General features: G+C 42.8%; 1 protein-coding gene across 4 annotated transcripts in view; it reads right to left on the bottom strand.

Annotated features, from left to right (window-relative positions):
• The window catches only part of LOC110509741 (RIMS-binding protein 2), a 92,203-nt gene that overhangs the window by 33,303 nt on the left and 40,050 nt on the right, over nucleotides 1–18,850 (bottom strand). For all 4 annotated transcript variants that reach the window (XM_036967637.1, XM_036967636.1, XM_036967638.1 and 1 more), the window contains exons 4-5: nucleotides 6,675–6,764; nucleotides 3,695–3,817 (exon numbers count right to left, since the gene is read on the bottom strand). In XM_036967637.1, coding sequence (XP_036823532.1) covers nucleotides 3,695–3,817; nucleotides 6,675–6,764 — 213 coding nt within the window. The remainder of the gene's footprint in view (nucleotides 1–3,694; nucleotides 3,818–6,674; nucleotides 6,765–18,850) is intronic.

Raw genomic sequence — 18,850 nt, 5'->3', positions numbered from 1 at the left:
GTAGCAGTTTGGAAATTGGTATTGAGTGTTGCAACCCAGGACAGATTTTTATGCGCTTTAGCACTCGGCGGTCCCGTTCTATGAGCTTGTGTAGCCTACCACTTAGCTGAGCCGTTGTTGCTCCTAGCCGTTTCCACTTCACAATAACAGCACTTACAGTTGACCAGGGCAGCTCTAGCAGGGCAGAAATTTGACGTACTTACTTGTTGGAAAGGTGCCATCCTATGACGGTGCCACGTTGAAATTCACTGAGCTCTTCAGAAAGGCAATTCTACTGCCAAAATGTTCTACAGAGATTACATGGCTGTGTGCTCGGTTTTATAGACCTGTCAGCAACGGGTATAGCTGAAATAGTTGAATCCACTAATTTGAAGGTGTGTCCACATTCTTTTGTATATATAATGTAGATAAATAACTGATTTATCTATACTGATTTAACTAGTCTTTACTAGATTTTCTGCTGCTGACATCTGCCTCAACAAACAGTCGAATTGCCCCTTCCAAGTCCCTGACAGTGAGAGATGCAACTTCAAAGTAGCCTACTACTCAACTTGCCACCAGGCACCCATATGCTCTGCATACAGGACATCTCACTGCCGCACTCATGGTAGCAGGAGGGCGAGGAAGGGTATTTTCCAGCATTCAAGGGTTTGAGAAATTAGCTTGCTTGATGATCAAATCATTACACTAAAATAGTCAACAATCAAAAGGGCATTTTTCTCATAGGAGGGCATGTACCTCTGTCGGCGCCATGACAAGTTGGGGCAGCCGTGCTTCTAGTTCCTAAGCAACTATGCAATATTTTCTTTTATATGTGTTATTTCTTACATTTTTAGCCCAGAATTATTTTTGTGTTATTACATACAGCCGGAAATAACTTTTGGATATCAGAGCGGTGGTAACTCAGCATTACCAGCATTACCAGCATTACGACCAGGAATATGACTTTCCCGAATTGGATCCCTTGTTTGTACACCCCTGGGCAATTGAACTGATTCCAGAGGCTGATCCAAAACACCTTCGGCTGAGAAGAGGTATTCGGAGTGGACTTCTAGTCTGACTAAGGAGGCGCGCACAACACCCACTGCTTCCGAGTATCTTACTCGCTAATGTTCAGTCTCTGGATAATAAAGTTGACGAGCTCAGGGCGAGGATCTCCTTCCAGAGAGACATCAGGGCTTGTCACATACTCTGTTTCAAGGAAACATGGTTCTCGTGATATATAGTCTGAGTCCGTTCATCGCACATACAGGAATAATGATCTCTCCGGGAAGGAGAAGGGCGGGGGTGTATGTTTAATGATTAATTACTCATGGTGTGATTGTGATAACATACAGAAACTCAAGTCCTTTTGTTCACCCGACATAGAATACCTCACAATCAAATGCTGACCGTATTACATCCCACGAGAATTCTCTTCGGTTATAGTCACAGGCGTGTATATTCCCCCTCAAGCTGATATCACAATGGCCCTGAAATAACTACACTGGACTCTATGCAAGTTGTCCTGAGGCAGCATTTAAAGTACCCAATGATTTTAACAAAGCTAATCTGAGGAAAACGCTACCGAAGTAATACCAACACATTGACTGTAGCACTCGCTCTGAGAAAACATTGGACCACTGCTACTCAGCTTTTCGAAATGCCTACAAGGCCCTCCCTTCAGCAAATCTGATCATGACTCCATATAGGCAGAAACTCAAACAGGAAGTACCCGTGCTATGGACTATTCAACGCTGGTCTGAACAATCAGAACCCATGCTTCAAGATTGTTTTGATCACGTGGATGGTGATATGTTCTGGGTAGCCTCTGAGAATAACATTCTCGAATACACAGAAACGGTGACTGAGTTTATCAGGAAATGTATAGGAGATGTTGTACCACCAACAATGACAAGACAGCCTACAGAGAGGAGGTTAGGGCCCTGGGAGCGTGGTGCCAGGGAAATAACCTCTCACTCAACGTAAACAAAACAAAGGAGCTGGTCGTGGACTTAAGGAAACAGGGAGCACCCCCCCCTATCCATATCAATGAGAGTGGAGAAGGTGGAAAGCTTCAAGTTCCTCGGCATACACATCACTGACAAACTGAAATGGTTCACCCACACAGACAGTGTGGTGAAGAAGGCACAACAGTGCCTTTTATACCTCAGGAGGCTGAAGAAATGTGTCTTGGCACCTAAAACCCTCACAAACCTTTAGAGATGCACAATTCGAGCATCCTGTCGGGATGTATCACCGCCTGGTATGGCAACTGCACTGCCCGCAATCGCAGGGCTCTCCAGAGGGTGGTGCAGTCTGCCCAACGCATCACTGGGGGCAAACTACCTTCCCTGCAGGACAGCTACAGCACCGGATGTCACAGGAAGGTCAAAAAGATCATCAAGGACAACAACCACCCGAGCCACTGCCTGTTCACCCCGCTACCACCCAAAAGGCGAGGTGAGCACAGATGCATCAAAACAGAGATCGAGAGACTGAAAAACAGCTTCTCTCTCAAGGCCATCAGACTGTTAAATAGCCATCACTAGCACCGTAGTGGCTGCTGCCCTATATACATAGACTTGAAATCACTGGCCGCTTTAATAATGGAACATTAGTCACTTTAACAATGTTTGCATATTTTGCATTACTCATCTCATATGTATATACTGTATTCTATTCTATTCTACTGTATTTTAGTCAATGCCGTTCCGACATTGCTCGTCCAAATATTTATATATTCTTAATTCCATTCCTTTACTTTAGAAATTGTGTGTATTGTGTGTATTGTTGTGAAATTGTTAGACTTATTAGATATTCACTGCACTTTCGGAGCTAAAAACACATGCATTGCGCTACACCCCCAATATCATCTGCTAAACATGTGTATGTGAACAATAACATTTGATTTGATCTGCTAGGCTCACTCTATCAGATGTGGTAGGGGTCATTCAAAAGGTCCAGAATGAACTGTCCTCTTGCTCTCCCACACAGCGATCAGACAATAGCCTACAGATTTTCATAATCGCAGTCATTGGTATCGTCATTATCCCTGCAACATTGAGCACACTGGAAACGAAGGAGAATGCTCCACTTCGGGAAATCTTCTTTCTCTGCTTTCTCCATAATGTTCTCCAACATGCAGTCTACCCATCTGTACAAATCAATAGGCAATGAGAAAGCAACACACACTTCTTTTATTTTTCAGGAGCAGGAGTCAATTTCCTCTTGATGGGTACATTTTTCCCTCAAACATATCCACTCCTTACAAACAGACAATCAATATGGAATGGAGGGAAGCAGTGATTTGTAATGAGAGCATTTTCACACTGCTATGAGACTACTGCTGATTGCTATTGGCAAATAAGAGTCTAATGAAACAGTGTGTCCTGCAAAACAGATAACAAAGCTCATGACTTACACCAATTTCTTCCAAGCTTCTTTTGTAAAAACAATATGTATTCTATAACTCGAAGGACAGATTTTGTAGATAGATGCATTTGTCCAATCAGGTTTTCACAAAAGGTACAAGTGATCTGGCCTTACGTTAACCTAAACCAATCAGATTGCAAAGGCCTTATAGAACCGTGCCGCTGATGTTTAGTTCATATCTGATGATTGGCTGAGTTGGAGGAACAGTAGCAGTGAATTTAGGAGAGCTAGGATGGATTGATAGATGTTTGGATGGATGGACAGGCAGATGTATTCTCACCTTGAGGACCTGCTCGAGGTTCTCCAGTTTGCCTTGGAGCTGTTTCCTCTCCTCTTGAGCCAAGTCTCTCTCCTGACTCACAGTGCTATAGGTGTGTCTAAGTTGCTCATATTCTGACCTTACCTAGAGAAAAAGAAAATAAGGAAAGAGAGAAATCAAATCAGGGGAAGAGTGAATCAGAGAGATTAAATATACAGTATACGCATTTGGAGTGAGGGAAGAAAAAATTGGAGAAAACCAATTTTTCTTCTATTCCAACAATTTATTCTTCTTTTTCATTCATATCCATGTATTTCCGAAGTAGCAGAGGCATGCAAAATTGATGAAGATTGGTCTTACACCATTACATGAATCAGAGTTTCATGGGGGTGGGGTGGGGTGGGGGGGGGGGGGGGGGGTGGAGAGTTCACAAACTGAAGTAAAGTTAATCAGCCTATTTCCATTGTGACTATGAAAGGTAGCTGCTGACTCAAAATCGGTGGCTTCATTTCATCATCAATCTGAATGCCTTGAAGGTGAGTTCAGTTGGGTTCTCTGGAGTTAGGCTGCATCTGAACAGAATCATTCCTCACCGCTTTCCAACCCCTTAAGTCACTAATTAATTACCTCGACAGATTAGCTCATTCAAGGTAATTTGCAGACTCCACGAAATTGCACCACACAAGTTATTCATAATGTTATACTTGTACGCTGAAACAAATTATTTCAGCCAGACCCTCAAACAAATGAATCTATAATCATTCTTGGTTGTGGGTAAAGTTTGTGACAAGATATTATTTTCTGATATAAAATCAAATCTACTGTATATCTCCCTATAATTCCATAATTCTGACAACTCCACTTAGATGTGATACAATTATTTCTCTACACAGGGGTCAGTTAAAGTTCATCTGGGGATCATGAGGGGGAAAATGAGAAAATGATAATGACAAAGACCAAACTGACTGGCTTAAATCACCCACAGCAACTAGTCCCTCGCCTTCCCTCCCATCAATCAGACAGTCCTGACAAGTTCCTCTCAGCACTCGTTTACTCTCTCCCTTTCCTGTCGTCCATCTGGGGCTCTCTGTCCCCCGCTGCATCCCCTCCCTCTGATACAGGAAGACTGCTCCACTCACACCTCCCATCGATCTCACATCGTCCGCTTGAGAAATCGCCCCTTTGACGCGAGGGTTAGACAGAGGCGGTTATTTACTGAGTCTCAACAATCTCATTACATTAATACCCAGAGAGAGAGAGAGCACCTTGGCTAGCGCCCAGCACTAACGCTTACTGCTCCTGTGATTACTGCCTCTGATGCTAACGCTAAGGTAGTAACATCAGACCCAGGCTCGGGCACTGGTACCTCCCGTCTTTAATCTCAAAGACCCATCTTGGCCGGCGGAGAAAGACAGCTCCTTTTTGTTTACAGACAGATTATTTCACTCTATCACAATTCCAGTGGGTCAGAAGTTTACATACACTAAGTTGAATGTGCCTTTAAACAGCTTGGGAAATTCCAGAAAATTATGTCATGGCTTTAGAAGCTTCTGATAGGCTAATTGACATCATTTGAGTCAATTGGAGTTGTACCTGTGGATATATTTCAAGGCCTACCTTCAAACTCAGTGCCTCTTTGCTTGACATCATGGCAAAATCAAAAGAAATTAGCCAAGACATTAGACAAAAAATTGTAGATCTCCACTAGTCTGGTTCATCCGTGGGAACAATTTCCAAACGCCTGAAGGTACCACGTTCATCTGTACAAACAATAGTACGCAAGTATAAACAACACACAGCCGTCATACCGCTCAGGAAGAAGACGCGTTCTGTCTCCTAGAGATGAACGTACTTTGGTTTGAAAAGTGCAAATCACTCCCAGAACAACAGCAAAGGACCTTGTAAAGATGCTGGAGGAAACGGGTATAAAAGTATCTATGTCCACAGTAAAACGAGTCCTATATTGATATACTGAAAGGCCGCTCAGCACGGAAAAAGCAACTGCTCCAAAACCGCCATAAAAAAGCCAGACTACGGTTTGCAACTGCACATGGGGACAAATATAGTATTTTTTGGAGAAATGTACTCTAGTCTGATGAAACAAAAATATAACTTTTTGGCCATAATGACCATCATTATGTTTGGAGGAAAAAGGGGGAGGCTTGCAAGCCGAAGACACCATCCCAACCGTGAAGCACGGGGGTGGCTGCATCATGTTGTGGGGGTAATTTTCTGCAGGAGGGACTGGTGCACTTCACAAAATAGATGGCATCATGAGGTAGGAAAATTATGTGGATGTATTGAAGCAACATCTCAAGACATCAGTTAAAGCTGATGCTTGGTCACAAATGGGTCTTCCAAATGGACAATGACCCCAAGCATAGTTCCAAAGTTGTGGCAAAATGGCTTAAGGAAAAGTCAAGGAATTGGAGTGGCCATCACAAAGCCCTGACCTCAATCCCATAGAAAATATGTGGGCAGAACTTAAAAAGTGTGTGCGAGCAAGGAGGCCTACAAACCTGACTCAGTTACACCAGCTCTGTCAGGAGGAATGGGCCAAAATTATTGCGGGATGCTTGTGGAAGGCTACCCAAAATGTTTGACCCAAGTTAAACAATTGAAAGGCAATGCTACCAAATACTAATTGAGTGTATGTAAACTTCTGACCCACTGGGAATCTGATGAAAGCTGAAATGAATCATTCTCTACTATTATTCTGACATTTCACATTCCTAAAATTAAGTGGTGATCCTAGCTGACCTAAGACAGGGGATTTTTACTTCGATTAAATGTCAGGAATTGTGAAAAACTGAGTATAAATGTATTTGGCTAAGGTGTTTGTAAACTTCCGACTTCAACTGTATGCCCATTGATCAAGAGAGTTTAGCACTGTGCTGGGCTGTGCTGTTGTGCAGTTGAGCCCTATGGGCCCTGGTCAAAATTAGTGCACTATGTAGGGAACAGAGTGCCATTTGGGATGCATACTGAGAGTCTTTCCTACCTGGTCATACTTGGATACCTTCAGGTTGTGGCTGGACAACTCAATGTTCAGGCGATTTTTCTCCTGCAACGCATCCTGGAGCTTAGTTTTCTGCGGAGGGATAGAGAGAGGGAAAATATAGGCAGGAGAGAGAGAAAGAGGGTGGTGAGAAAGAGAATGAGTCTAAATGCGACAGTACAGTCAATGGTGATATCGGTGTATTAAATCATAAAGTAATAGTGTGTACAGTACAGCAATAGGCTACAATGCATTTTGTACGTTTACTCCATCTGCAAACGTGTATTGTTATACACCACATAGACATTCATCCCAGGTTGTCGTATCCAGGTCACAAACCCCCTTTGTTATCTAGACAACAGAATACACTGCTGCACACGTCACCTTCCATTTGGTGTGTGACCGACACCATTAACAGTGCCACCCTGAGATCTCCAAGGACCCAGCAGATAAATCAGCACCCTATGAGCCCTGGTCAAAGTAGTGCACTACATAGGGAATAGGGTACCATTTGGGACAACGATGTTGAGAGGCAGAGGTCTTCCCTCTGACAGACGTTTATGCTAAATCTCACACAGTGAAAGAGGTGTGAAGTGACTCTTGCTTTAATACAATTATGTAACAGGCTTAAGTCCTGAACACACACACAGAGAGAGAGAGAGAGAGAGAGAGAGAGAGAGAGAGAGAGAGAGAGAGAGAGAGAGAGAGAGAGAGAGAGAGAGAGAGAGCTGTGAGGGTAGATGCCAACTCTAGACCCAGGGTGGATGGAGGATTTGTGGGGAGGATAAAGCCTCAGCAGGCTCCCTATCGTCAAATTGTCTGCACATATGGAGGGACTCAATAAACAGCAGACTGCCACTGTGAGTGAGTAAGTGTGTGTGTGTGTGTGCGCACGCATTTGTGTGTGTGTGTAGGTGGTAAGGTGTCGATGACAACATGGAGACACAGAGGTGCAACACATTCTCCCCATCCCCTCTTCCTGCGGTGTACTGTACACTGTACGGTGGCTTTGGAGACTCCTCTCCCTACAGGGATAATCCTGATGTCAGTGTACTTCAGGTGACAGCTCCACTTTGTACCTTAGCCCTAAGAGGACTAGACAAGGCCTTACAGTCAACATCGCTGTCTGTCACACACAGCGAGAATAGAGGGGGGCGAGAAGAGAAGACAGGGAAAGAGGGAGATAGACACAGAGAGAATGTTCCTGGTCTGACCCCCCTCTTTTGGGCATGACTGGGTACAGTTGCAGGCAGTGAAGTATCCTCCAACAACTCCTCCTATGAGTCAGAGATTCACAGCTTCACTCTCGTCACACGACCTGTCGACACAACCCTCTATTCCTAGCCTCTGGAAGGGATGGAAATGCTCCTTCATCCCTTTGAGGTGTACAGACTGCATGCTGTTGTTGAACATTCTATGGACACTTCGAACCTGCTGTGAAAAGAAAAATCTAAATCAAACACGGACAATAAAATACTTTCAAACCCACTCCACAAAGAATTAACAAATGAAGACAAATGGAGCAACATGGTTAAAAAAAGACCAGGGTGCAAACGGAGCTGAAGAGCATTCATTTCCAGCAAGCAGCCGTGGTGTAGAAACAGACAGACAGACAGACAGTGTCTGTGTGTCTAAAAATCCATATTTGCGTGCCAGCCTGCTGGGTGGAGGGTGGACAGAGCAGAAGAGAGAGAGAGCCCTCAACACTCCCAGTGACTAATTCACACTGACATCTCTGGCTGTTTTCCTCCATCCTCATCATCATCCCAATCCTTTAATTTAGCCTGTGGCACTGCATCTGCTCCGGATGCTCTGTCCAGTCCCCAGAACACAGGCCCAGAGAAAAATAGATCATAGTGTGTGGGGACTCTGTCTATAACCCAACGCACACTGTTCATATTATATCGAATGCACTGCATTGTTGTTTTGTATCCACACACTTACAATTATGAACTACTGTCACTGTGCATCTGATTCAAATTCATCTCTGTCAGTAGGAGCTGATTAGAGAGCAAACACGTTATGGCTCAAGGCTACAAGACTACTCTTCTCTCCTCTGTATCCAGCAGTACCTTCATGTCAAGGTAGTGTCTCATTTTAAAGTACTAAGTCAATGTTTGAAACACACAGAGAGAAACACCTGTATACACACGTTCTCTCTCTCTCTCTCTCTCTCTCTCTCTCTCTCTCTCTCTCTCTCTCTCTCACCACAAGTGATCGCTCTCGCTCAGAACACCAAGGTAATCTGTCTAAATGACTATCACCCCATAGCACTCACATCTGCAGCCATGAAATGCTTTGAAAGGCTGGTCATGGTTCACATCAACACAATCATCCCAAACACCCTGGACCCACTTCAATTCGCATACCGCCTCAACAGATCCACAGATGACACAATCTATATTGCACTCTACACTGCACTTTTCTACCCGTATAAGAGGAACATCTATGTTATAATGCTGTTCATTGACTACAGCTCAGCGTTTAACACCATATTGCCCTCAAAGCTCATCCCTAAGCTCGGGACCCGGGGACTGAACGACTCCCTCTGCAACTGGATCCTGGACTTCCTGACGGGCTGCCCGTAGGTGGTGAGGGTAGGCAACTACACATCCGCCACCTGATTGCATGATCACTGACGACTATGAGACAGCCTATAGGGAGGAGGTCTGTGACCTGGCAGTGTGGTGCCAAGACAACAATCTTTCCCTCAACATTAGCAAGATAAAGGAGCTGATTGTGGATTACAGGAAACGGAGCACTGTAGTGGAGCAGGTGTCCACATCACTAAAGAATTAACATGGTCCACACATACCAACACAGCCGTGAAGAAGGCATGACAATGCCTCTTCCCCCTCAGGAGGCTGAAAAGACTTGGCATAGGCCCTCAGATGTTTCCCCTTCAGCAGGTCAGGGTAACATCACTGCTTTGGCAGCTGCAGTGATGATGTCATCATCATCGTCTTCTGACATGGTATCATTCCCTGCTATTTTACCAGATATTAAAGACAATGACTAGGCATCCAATCACTCCAAACAATGACAGAAACAAGGCATACTGAACGTCTCCTAGGCCTATACACTCCAGTCTACCAATCCCATCTTATTTAATCACTAGCATTGTCTTGGTGAGAGTGTAGTGTTAATGTACATAACGTGGTTGGTTTATCTACAGCTATTTACCTAAATGTCTTAGACAGACAGTACGTAGTGTACATTATGTGTGTGTCTGTGTTTCTTCAGACTAAATTCAACCCTGTGGACCCCGTGGTTTCCCGCTGGTCCCTTTAAACTCCCGGGAGGATTTCCTAGGTTAATGAGACGACATGCAGCTTTGTTCCCGGGAACTGTAGGGAGACCCTCAGTGCCTCTACTAGGTGGCCTCCATACGGTCTCTTTGATGGGATTAGTGGCAGGCAGGTCATACTGGGATACACGGCAGTGTTGGAGCTATACCATAGCACTATCATCAGGGGCATCAGAGTTCATGTAGAACAAAAGCAGAAGATATCCTTATAGAGGGCACTGCAGTATTCATTGAACCATGTTTTGACGTGTCAAGTCTAACACACGGCTTAGGATAAAGCTATATATTTGGCATGCATTCTAAGTGGTACGCTAGTTTGCATGTTGGAACGCAGCCCATCTTTCGTAACTCTGGCCCCCATTTCCTCCAGTCACACCCCCACTCTGTGTTAGTCCAGTGTGATGTAGATGATGTAGGACAGCGAAAGGGCAAAGGGAACGTGACATGGCCCATAACCTTAATAGAAGGATCAGTTGTTTGTTCAGCACCATCAGGTCTGGAAGATTCAGAACCTCCCAGCCAGCTCTCAGCAGCAGTGAGGGAGGCCATGTGCCTACAGTCATACTATGATAGGACTTTCAGCTGATTCTACTTAACAATGTTCCTCTCACCTCTCCCTGTTGGCTCTCTACAGGTCGCTCATTCATAAAACACAAGTGAGTGGGGCTAATCCAGTGTTTTGGTGTGTGTGTGTGTGTGTGTGTGTGTGTGTGTGTGTGTGTGTGTGTGTGTATGTGCTCTGTGTGTGCGTGCGCCATGAGTGTGTATGTGCTCTGTGTGTGTGTCAGTAGTAGCAGGCCTACGGGGCATCTCTAAAACAGTGCCAGGTTGAAACGAGGACTGTGCTGCCAAGACACAGCTGGCTCAGTGTACAGCAGAAAGAAGATCTGCACTGTGAGCAGTGCACACTGGATATGTTTGGGTTGCATAACCAGCAGCTTTTGGGAGGAGCTGCCTCTAAGCTCTGGTCCAGGGTCAGTTTCTACAACCTCAGTCTTAACTTATAAGGATTTAAACAACAAGACCCGGTCTTGTGGTAAAGGGAAACTTCTATTTCAGCCAACATCTTCCCTCAAATCTCTATGGTTGCATCCCAAATGGCATCCTATTCCTTATAGTTCACTACTTTTGGCCATGGTCCCTGGTCAAAAGTAACGCATTATAAAGGGAATATGTCACAAGGCGCAGCGTGCGTAGAGTTCCACATGTTTATTAAATGAAACTCACAAAAACAAATTGGCGTCATCGCTGTCCTCCCTTCTCTTCTTGCGTCTGTTTCCACGGCAGGCTTTCGTATCTTGCCAAGACTTCCTCCCAAATCCAGGATATTCTCTCCTCGACCTCCTCCAAAGACCAGGAGTCCATCTCCTCCCGGGCACGCTGCTTGGTCCAGTTGTGGTGGGATCTTCTGTCACGATCATTGGAATAAATGGACCAAGGCGCGGCGTGTGTAGAGTTCCACATGTTTATTAAATGAAACAATAAAGAGTAACGAAATGTGAAGCAAATGCAGTGCTCACAGGCACTACACAAAAACAAGATACCACAAAAACCCAGTGGGAAAAGGCTGTCTAAATATGATCCCCAGAGACAACGATAGACAGCTGCCTCTGATTGGGAACCATACCAGGTACAAGATAGAAATACAAAAACTAGAGTACCCACCCTAGTCACACCCCGACCTAACCAAATAGAGAAATAAAAAGGTTCTCTATGGTCAGGGCGTGACAGAATAGGCCAGTGTCAGTTAGGACGCAGATTTTTGCTATTGCAGTCTCGCTCTTCTGACATGCCTAGGGTGTGTGCTATCTCTCTCCTGTGCTGTCTGAAGTGTGTATATTTTTGGATCCTTTGATATACATTCCATAATACATGCCACCTATCATTGCCATCAGGACTACCTGGCCTGATGACTCCTTGCTGTCCTCTGTCCACCTGGTCGTGCTGCTGCTCCAGTTTCAACTGTTCTGCCTGCGGCTATGGAACCTTGACCTGTTTACCGGACGTGCTACCTGTCCCAGACCTGTTGTTTTCAACTCTCTAGAGACAGTAAGAGTGGTAAAGATACTCTGAATGATCGGCTATGAAAAGCCAACTGACATTTATCCTGAGGTGCTGACCTGTTGCACCCTCTATAACCACTGTGATTATTATTACTTGACCCTGCTGGTCATCTATGAACATATGAACATCTTGGCCATGTTCTGTTATAATCCCCACCTGGCACAGCCAAAAGAGGACTGGCCACCCTTCATAGCCTGGTTCCTCTAGGTTTCTTCCTAGGTTCTGGCCTTTCTAGGGAGTTTTTCCTAGCCACCGTGCTTCTACACCTGCATTGCTTGCTGTTTGGGGTTTTAGGCTGGGTGTCTGTACAGCACTTGGTGACATCAGCTGATGTAAGAAGGGCTTTATAAATACATTTGATTGATTGATTGTCATCTTGCTATTTGACCAAATGACAGTCAGCCTTATCCTTGGACTCACCAACATAACAACAAGCCAGGCCATACTTTAGAGTTTGTCCTTGTCCTTTTTCACAGGCTAAAATGAAGAGGCTGGATTGATGGTGTAAAGTGATATGCCCAGCTCCTGAATTGTTAATGTATTTTAGTTGAGCTGTGTGAGCAAAGATACAAGATATAAGAAGGGGTTGGCCAGAGAGAACACTTTTAGGGGACAAATTCTAAGAGAGGTTTGTGAAGGGTGAGTTTTACGCCCGATTACAAGTCAGCAACACCTAGCCTACGTGTACTTGCGGAGATGAGAGAATCGTACAGGTGTAAGCAACATAATTTAGGATTGGTATCAGCAGTGGGTGCGGTATGCCTATATATTCCTGCAGATCGCTAGCGTCTCAACAACCACACAGTCAAAGGAATAAACTATGCGTGTAAAGGTTATTCTTCCCGAGCTGGCTGCTTGTGAAAGGCACAGAGAAAGACCCCCATAGCTTGCCCCCACTAAACAGGAGGAGTCTCAGCAAGGCTTTCACGAAGGAGACAGAGGAGAGTACTGTCAAGAGAAAGGCCAGCACTACAGTCATGAAGGATTAACTTCTTCACTGTATAATACACCTCCTCCACATCCTCATCTCCCTCTACCGTGCATAACCTCCCTGCCTAGGTTGTGTCTGTGTGTGTGTATGTGTGTTGAGTTCATGCTGTGCATGCGATTGAGTGAGTCCGTATGCATGTATGTGAGCATGTTTGTATGCAGTGTATGTGTGTATGTGTGTATGCAGTGTATGTGAGTATGTTTGTATGCAGTGTATGTGCGTATGTTTGTATGCAGTGTATGTGTGTATGCCAGGATGTGTGTGTATAAGTGAAGGGATCCAGCAGTGTGCGTGTCTCTGTGTGTATGTAGGGCCTGGGGCCAGGGTGACATGCATTGGCCCCTTTTGAGAACAAACGGGCCCCGGGGCTGTGAGGGACATGGGCTGTTCCACTCTGGCAAGGAAGCCTCAGGGGAGAGCAGAGCACGCTTCAGATGACGTGACTAAAAAGAGCTTTCAGTCAAACAGCTACCCAGGAAAGAGCAGAAAATAGCCCATATTAATATATGTAGCCTTAGAAATAAGTTTCATGTAATCAATAACTTGCTAACATCAGATAACATTAACATATTACCCATGTCTGAGACTCACTTAGATAATTCATTTGATGATACAGCAGTAGCAGTACAATGAAAGAACATCTATACAAGAGACAGAAATGCTTATAGGGGAGGTATTTCTGTATATTTTCAGAGCCATATCTCTGCAATTCTTAGAGAAGATCTTATGTCAAGAGTTATTAAAGTGTCGTGGTTGCAGGTTCACTTGGCAGGCCATCAAGTGCTAACAGTCAGTGTCTAAATAATATGTGTGAAATGCTTGATAGTGTATGTGATGTAAACAGAGAGGTTTACTTTCTTGGGGACCTGAATATTGAATATACTTTTATTAAATCAAGATGTGTACTCAGGAGGAAGCTTCTCACTGTAACTAGTGCCTGTAATCTCGTTTTAGGTTATTAATCAACCTACCAGGGTGTTTACAAACACTACAGGAACAAGACCATCCACATGTATTGATCACATGTTTAATAATACTGTAGAACTTTTTTCTAAAGCTGTATCCGTACCCATTGGATGCAGTGATCACAATATAGTGGCTATATACAGGAAAGCCAAAGTTCCAAAAGCTGGGCGTAAATTAAATTGGTGTATAAGAGATCATACAAAATATTTTGCTGTGACTCTTAGGTGGATGATGTTAAAAAATATTTGCTGGCCTGATGTGATTAATAAGGAGCATCCAGACGCTGCACTTGATGAATTTATGAAATTGCTTCTTCCAATTATTTATAAACATGCACCTTTTAACAAACGTACTGTTAGATCTGTTAAGGCTCAACGGATTGATGAGGAATTTAAAAACTGTATGACTGAAAGAGATGTGGGAAAATGAGTGGCTAATAAGTCTGGCTGCACATCTGACTGGATGACATACCACAAATTGAGAAATTATTTGAGTAATCTCAACAAAAAGAAGAAGAAACTGTATTATGAAGCCAAGATAGATCAATGATATAAAGATTGATGGAAAAAAAACTTGAATACTTTAAATTAAATTACTTCAACTCTTTTATTGAATCAGATGGCTTATTCATCACGAAACCATTTGATGTTGCTATTTAGTTTAATGATTACTTCACTGGCAAAGCAGGCAAATTTAGGCAGGAAATGCCAACAATGAACAGTGAGCCATCGTATTCATGCATAAAAGAAAAGCATTGAAAAAGCAACAGTTTGAAGAAAAGCAACAGTTTGAATTTTGGAAAGTTAGCGTGGGAGAGGTGGAAAGATTATTGTTATCAATCTATAATGACAAACCTCCTGGCATTGATAACTTATAGCCAATCGTATCTGTCATATCTTTATTCTGAGCCTAGATTAAAGTTGTTTTTTCTTAGGCCTGGAGGGAAGCCAAAGTAATTCCTTTACCCAAGAGTGGTAAAGCGGCGTTCACTGGTTCTAACAGCAAACCAATCAGCCTGCTGCCAGATCTTAGCAGACTGTTGGAAAAAATTGTTTGACCAAATAGAATGCTATTTCTCTGTAAACAAATGAACAACAGCATGACTTTCAGCATGCTTATAGAGAAGGGCAGTCAACATGTACTGCACCGACACAAATGACTGATGAATGGTTGAAAGAAATTGATAATAAGAAGATTGTGGGAGCTGTACTGTTAGAGCAGCCTTTGATATTATTGACCATAACCTGTTGATGAGAAAACCTATGTATTATGCCTTTTCAACCTTTGCCAGGTTGTGGATTCAGAGCAACATTTTCTTTAATGGAAGCTTCTCTATTGTCAAACATGTAAAGTGTGGAGTACCACAGGGTATCTTTTTAAGCCCTCTACTCTTTTCTATTTTTACCAATGACCTGCCACTGGCATTAAACAAAGCATGTGTATGCTGATGTTTCAACCATATACGCATCAGTAACAACTAGAGGTTGGCCGATTAATCGGATTGGCCGATTAATTAGGGCCGATTTCAAGTTTTCATAACAATCGGAAATCTGTATTTTTGGGTGCAGATTTCTGTTTTTTATATATATATTTTTTCATACCTTCATACCTTTATTTAACTAGGCAAGTCAGTTCAGAACACATTCTTATTTTCAATGACGGCCTAGGAACGGTGGGTTAACTGCCTTGTTCAGGGGCAGAACGACAGATTTTCACCTTGTCAGCTCAGGGGATCCAATCTTGCCAACCATACAGTTAACTAGTCCAACGCTCTAACCATTGCACTCCACGAGTAGCCTGCCTGTTACGCGAATGCAGTAGAAGCCAAGGTAAATTGCTAGCTAGCATTAAACTTATCTTATAAAAAACAATCAATCATAATCACTAGTTATAACTACTAATCCAGTTTAGCAGGCAATATTAACAAGGTGAAATTGTGTCATTTCTCTTGCGTTCATTGCACGCAGGCAGAGACAGGGTATATGCAACAGTTTGGGCTGCCTGGCCCATTGCAAACTAATTTGCCAGAATTTTACGTAATTATGACATAACATTGACGGTTGTGCAAAGTAACAAGAATATTTAGACTTAGGGATGCCACCCGTTAGATAAAATACCGAACGGTTCCGTATTTCACTGAAATAATACATGTTTTGTTCTCGAAATTATAGTTTCCGGATTCGACCATATTAATGACCAAAGTATTTCTTTGTGTTATTAGGTTATAATTAAGTCTGATTTGATAGAGCAGTCTGACTGAGCAGCAGCAGGCCTGTAATCATTCATTCAAACAGCACTTTTGTGCGTTTTGCCAGCAGTTATTCGCAAGCACAGCGCTGTTTATGACTTCAAGCCTATCAGCCTAATGGCTGGTGTTACCAATGTGAAATGGCTAGCTAGTTAGCTGGGTGTGCGCTAATACCGTTTCAAACGTCACTCGCCTTTAGATTTGGAGTAGTTATTCCCCATGGGCTGCAAGGGCCACGGCTTTTGTGGAGCGATGGGTAACGATGCTTCGAGTGTGGCTGTTGTCGATGTGTTCCTGGTTCGAGCCCAGGTAGGGGCGAGGAGGGGGACGGAAGCTATACTGTTACTCTGGCAATACTATAGTGCCTATAAGAACATCCAATAGTCAAAGGTATATGAAATACAAATGGTATAGAGAGAAATAGTCCTAGAAATTCTATATTAACTACAACCTAAAACCTCTTACCTTGGAATATTGAAGTCTCATGTTAAAAGGAACCACTAACTTTCATATGTTCTCATGTTCTGAGCAAGGAACTTAAACGTTAGCTTTTTTACATGGCACATATTTTACATGGCACACATTTTACATGGCACACATTTTATTGATGTATTATATTAAGTTAAAATAAGTGTTCATTCAGTATTGTTGTAATTGCCATTATTACAAATAAATTGGAATCGACTCTTTTTGTCCTCCAATAATCGGTATCGGCGTTGAAATATCATAATCGGTCGACCTCTAGTAACAACAGCTAAAGAAGTCACTGAAACCTTTAACAAAGAGTCGCAGTCTGTTTTGGAATGGGTGGCCAGTAATAAACTGGTCCTGAACATATCTCAAATGAATAGCATTGTATTTGGTACAAATGATTCCCTAAGTTCTAGACCTCAGCTGAATCTGGTAATGAATGGTGTGGCTGTTGAACAAGTTGAGGAGACTAAATTACTTGGTGTTACCAGAGGGTTTGGGTTAAATGCGGAAGATACAGTGCCTTGCGAAAGTATTCGGCCCCCTTGAACTTTGCGACCTTTTGCCACATTTCAGGATTCAAACATAAAGATATAAAACTGTATTTTTTTGTGAAGAATCAACAACAAGTGAGACACAATCATGAAGTGGAACAACATTTATTGGATATTTCAAACTTTTTTAACAAATCAAAAACTGAAAAATTGGGTGTGCAAAATTATTGGCAAAAGGTGGCAAAAGGTGGCAAAGTTCAAGGGGGCCGAATACTTTCGCAAGGCACTGTATATTTCAGTTGAATATATTAAGTTGGACAACTGACTAGGTATCCCCCTTTCCCTTTTTTTTTACCTTAGATTGTAAACTGTCATAGTGAAAACATATAGATTCAATGGTTATAAATATCGGGAGAGGTCTGTCTGTAATAAAGAGATGCTCTGCTTTTTGATACCACACTAAAAAAAGAAAGTCCTGCAGGCTCTAGTTTTATCTTATCTTGATTATTGTCCAGTCATATGGTTAAGTGCTGCAAAGAAAGACATCGTTAAGCTGTAGCTGGCCCGGAACAAAGCGGCACGTCTTGCTCTTCATTGTAATCAAAGGTCTAACATTAATACTATGCATGCCAGTCTCTCTTGGCTGAGATTTGAGAAAAGACTAACTGCGTCACTTCTTGTTTCTATAAGAAACAATATGTTGGAAATTCCTAATTGATTGTACAGTCAACTTACACACAGCACTGACACACACACTTACCCCACCAGATATGCCACCAGGGGTTTCTCCCAGTCCTCAGGTCCAGATTATATTCAAGTAAATATACAGTATTAGACAGAGCAATGAGTGCATGGAACGCCCTTTCATTTTATATAGCGGACGTGAACAGCAAACCTGGTTTAAAAAAAATATTTAAGCAACATCTCAAGGCATAACGCCTCTCCCCCATGTGACCTACTTGTTGTGTGCATGTACTGTTATGTATGTATAACTGATAGAATCACACACACACACTGCATATTCATGAGTACCTGTAAAAAGTTTGGACACACCTACTCATTCCAGGGTTTTAATTTTGAATTTTTTCTATTTTCTACATTGTAGAATAATAGTGAAGACATCAGAGCTATGAAATAACACATAGGGAATCATTTAGTAACCACAAAAGTGTTAAATAAATCAAAGTCTATTTTATATTTGAGATTCTTCAAAGTGGATGACAGCTTTGCACACTCTTGGCATTCTCTCAACCAGATTCATGAGATAGTCACCTGTAATGCAAACCAATTATGAAGTGTGCCTTGATTAAAAGTTAATTTGTGCATTTTCTTTCCTTCTTAATACGTTTGAGCCAATCAGTTGTGTTGTGACAAGGTAGGGGTGGTATACAGAAGATAGCCCTATTTGGTAAAAGACCAAGTCCATATTATGGCAAGAACAGCTCAAATAAGCAAAGAGAAATTAGAGTCCATCATTACTTTAAGACATGAAGGTCAGTCAATCCGGAACATTTCAAGAACTTTGAAAGTTTCTTTAAGTGCAGTCGCAAAAACCATCAAGCACTATGATGAAAATGGCTCTCACGGGGACCGCCACAGGAAAGGAAAACCCAGAGGTACCTCTTCTGCAGACAATAA

The sequence above is a fragment of the Oncorhynchus mykiss genome, chromosome Y (genome assembly GCF_013265735.2).
Source record: "Oncorhynchus mykiss isolate Arlee chromosome Y, USDA_OmykA_1.1, whole genome shotgun sequence".
Lineage (NCBI taxonomy): Eukaryota > Metazoa > Chordata > Actinopteri > Salmoniformes > Salmonidae > Oncorhynchus > Oncorhynchus mykiss.
This window is presented reverse-complemented; position numbering and strand designations above follow the sequence as displayed.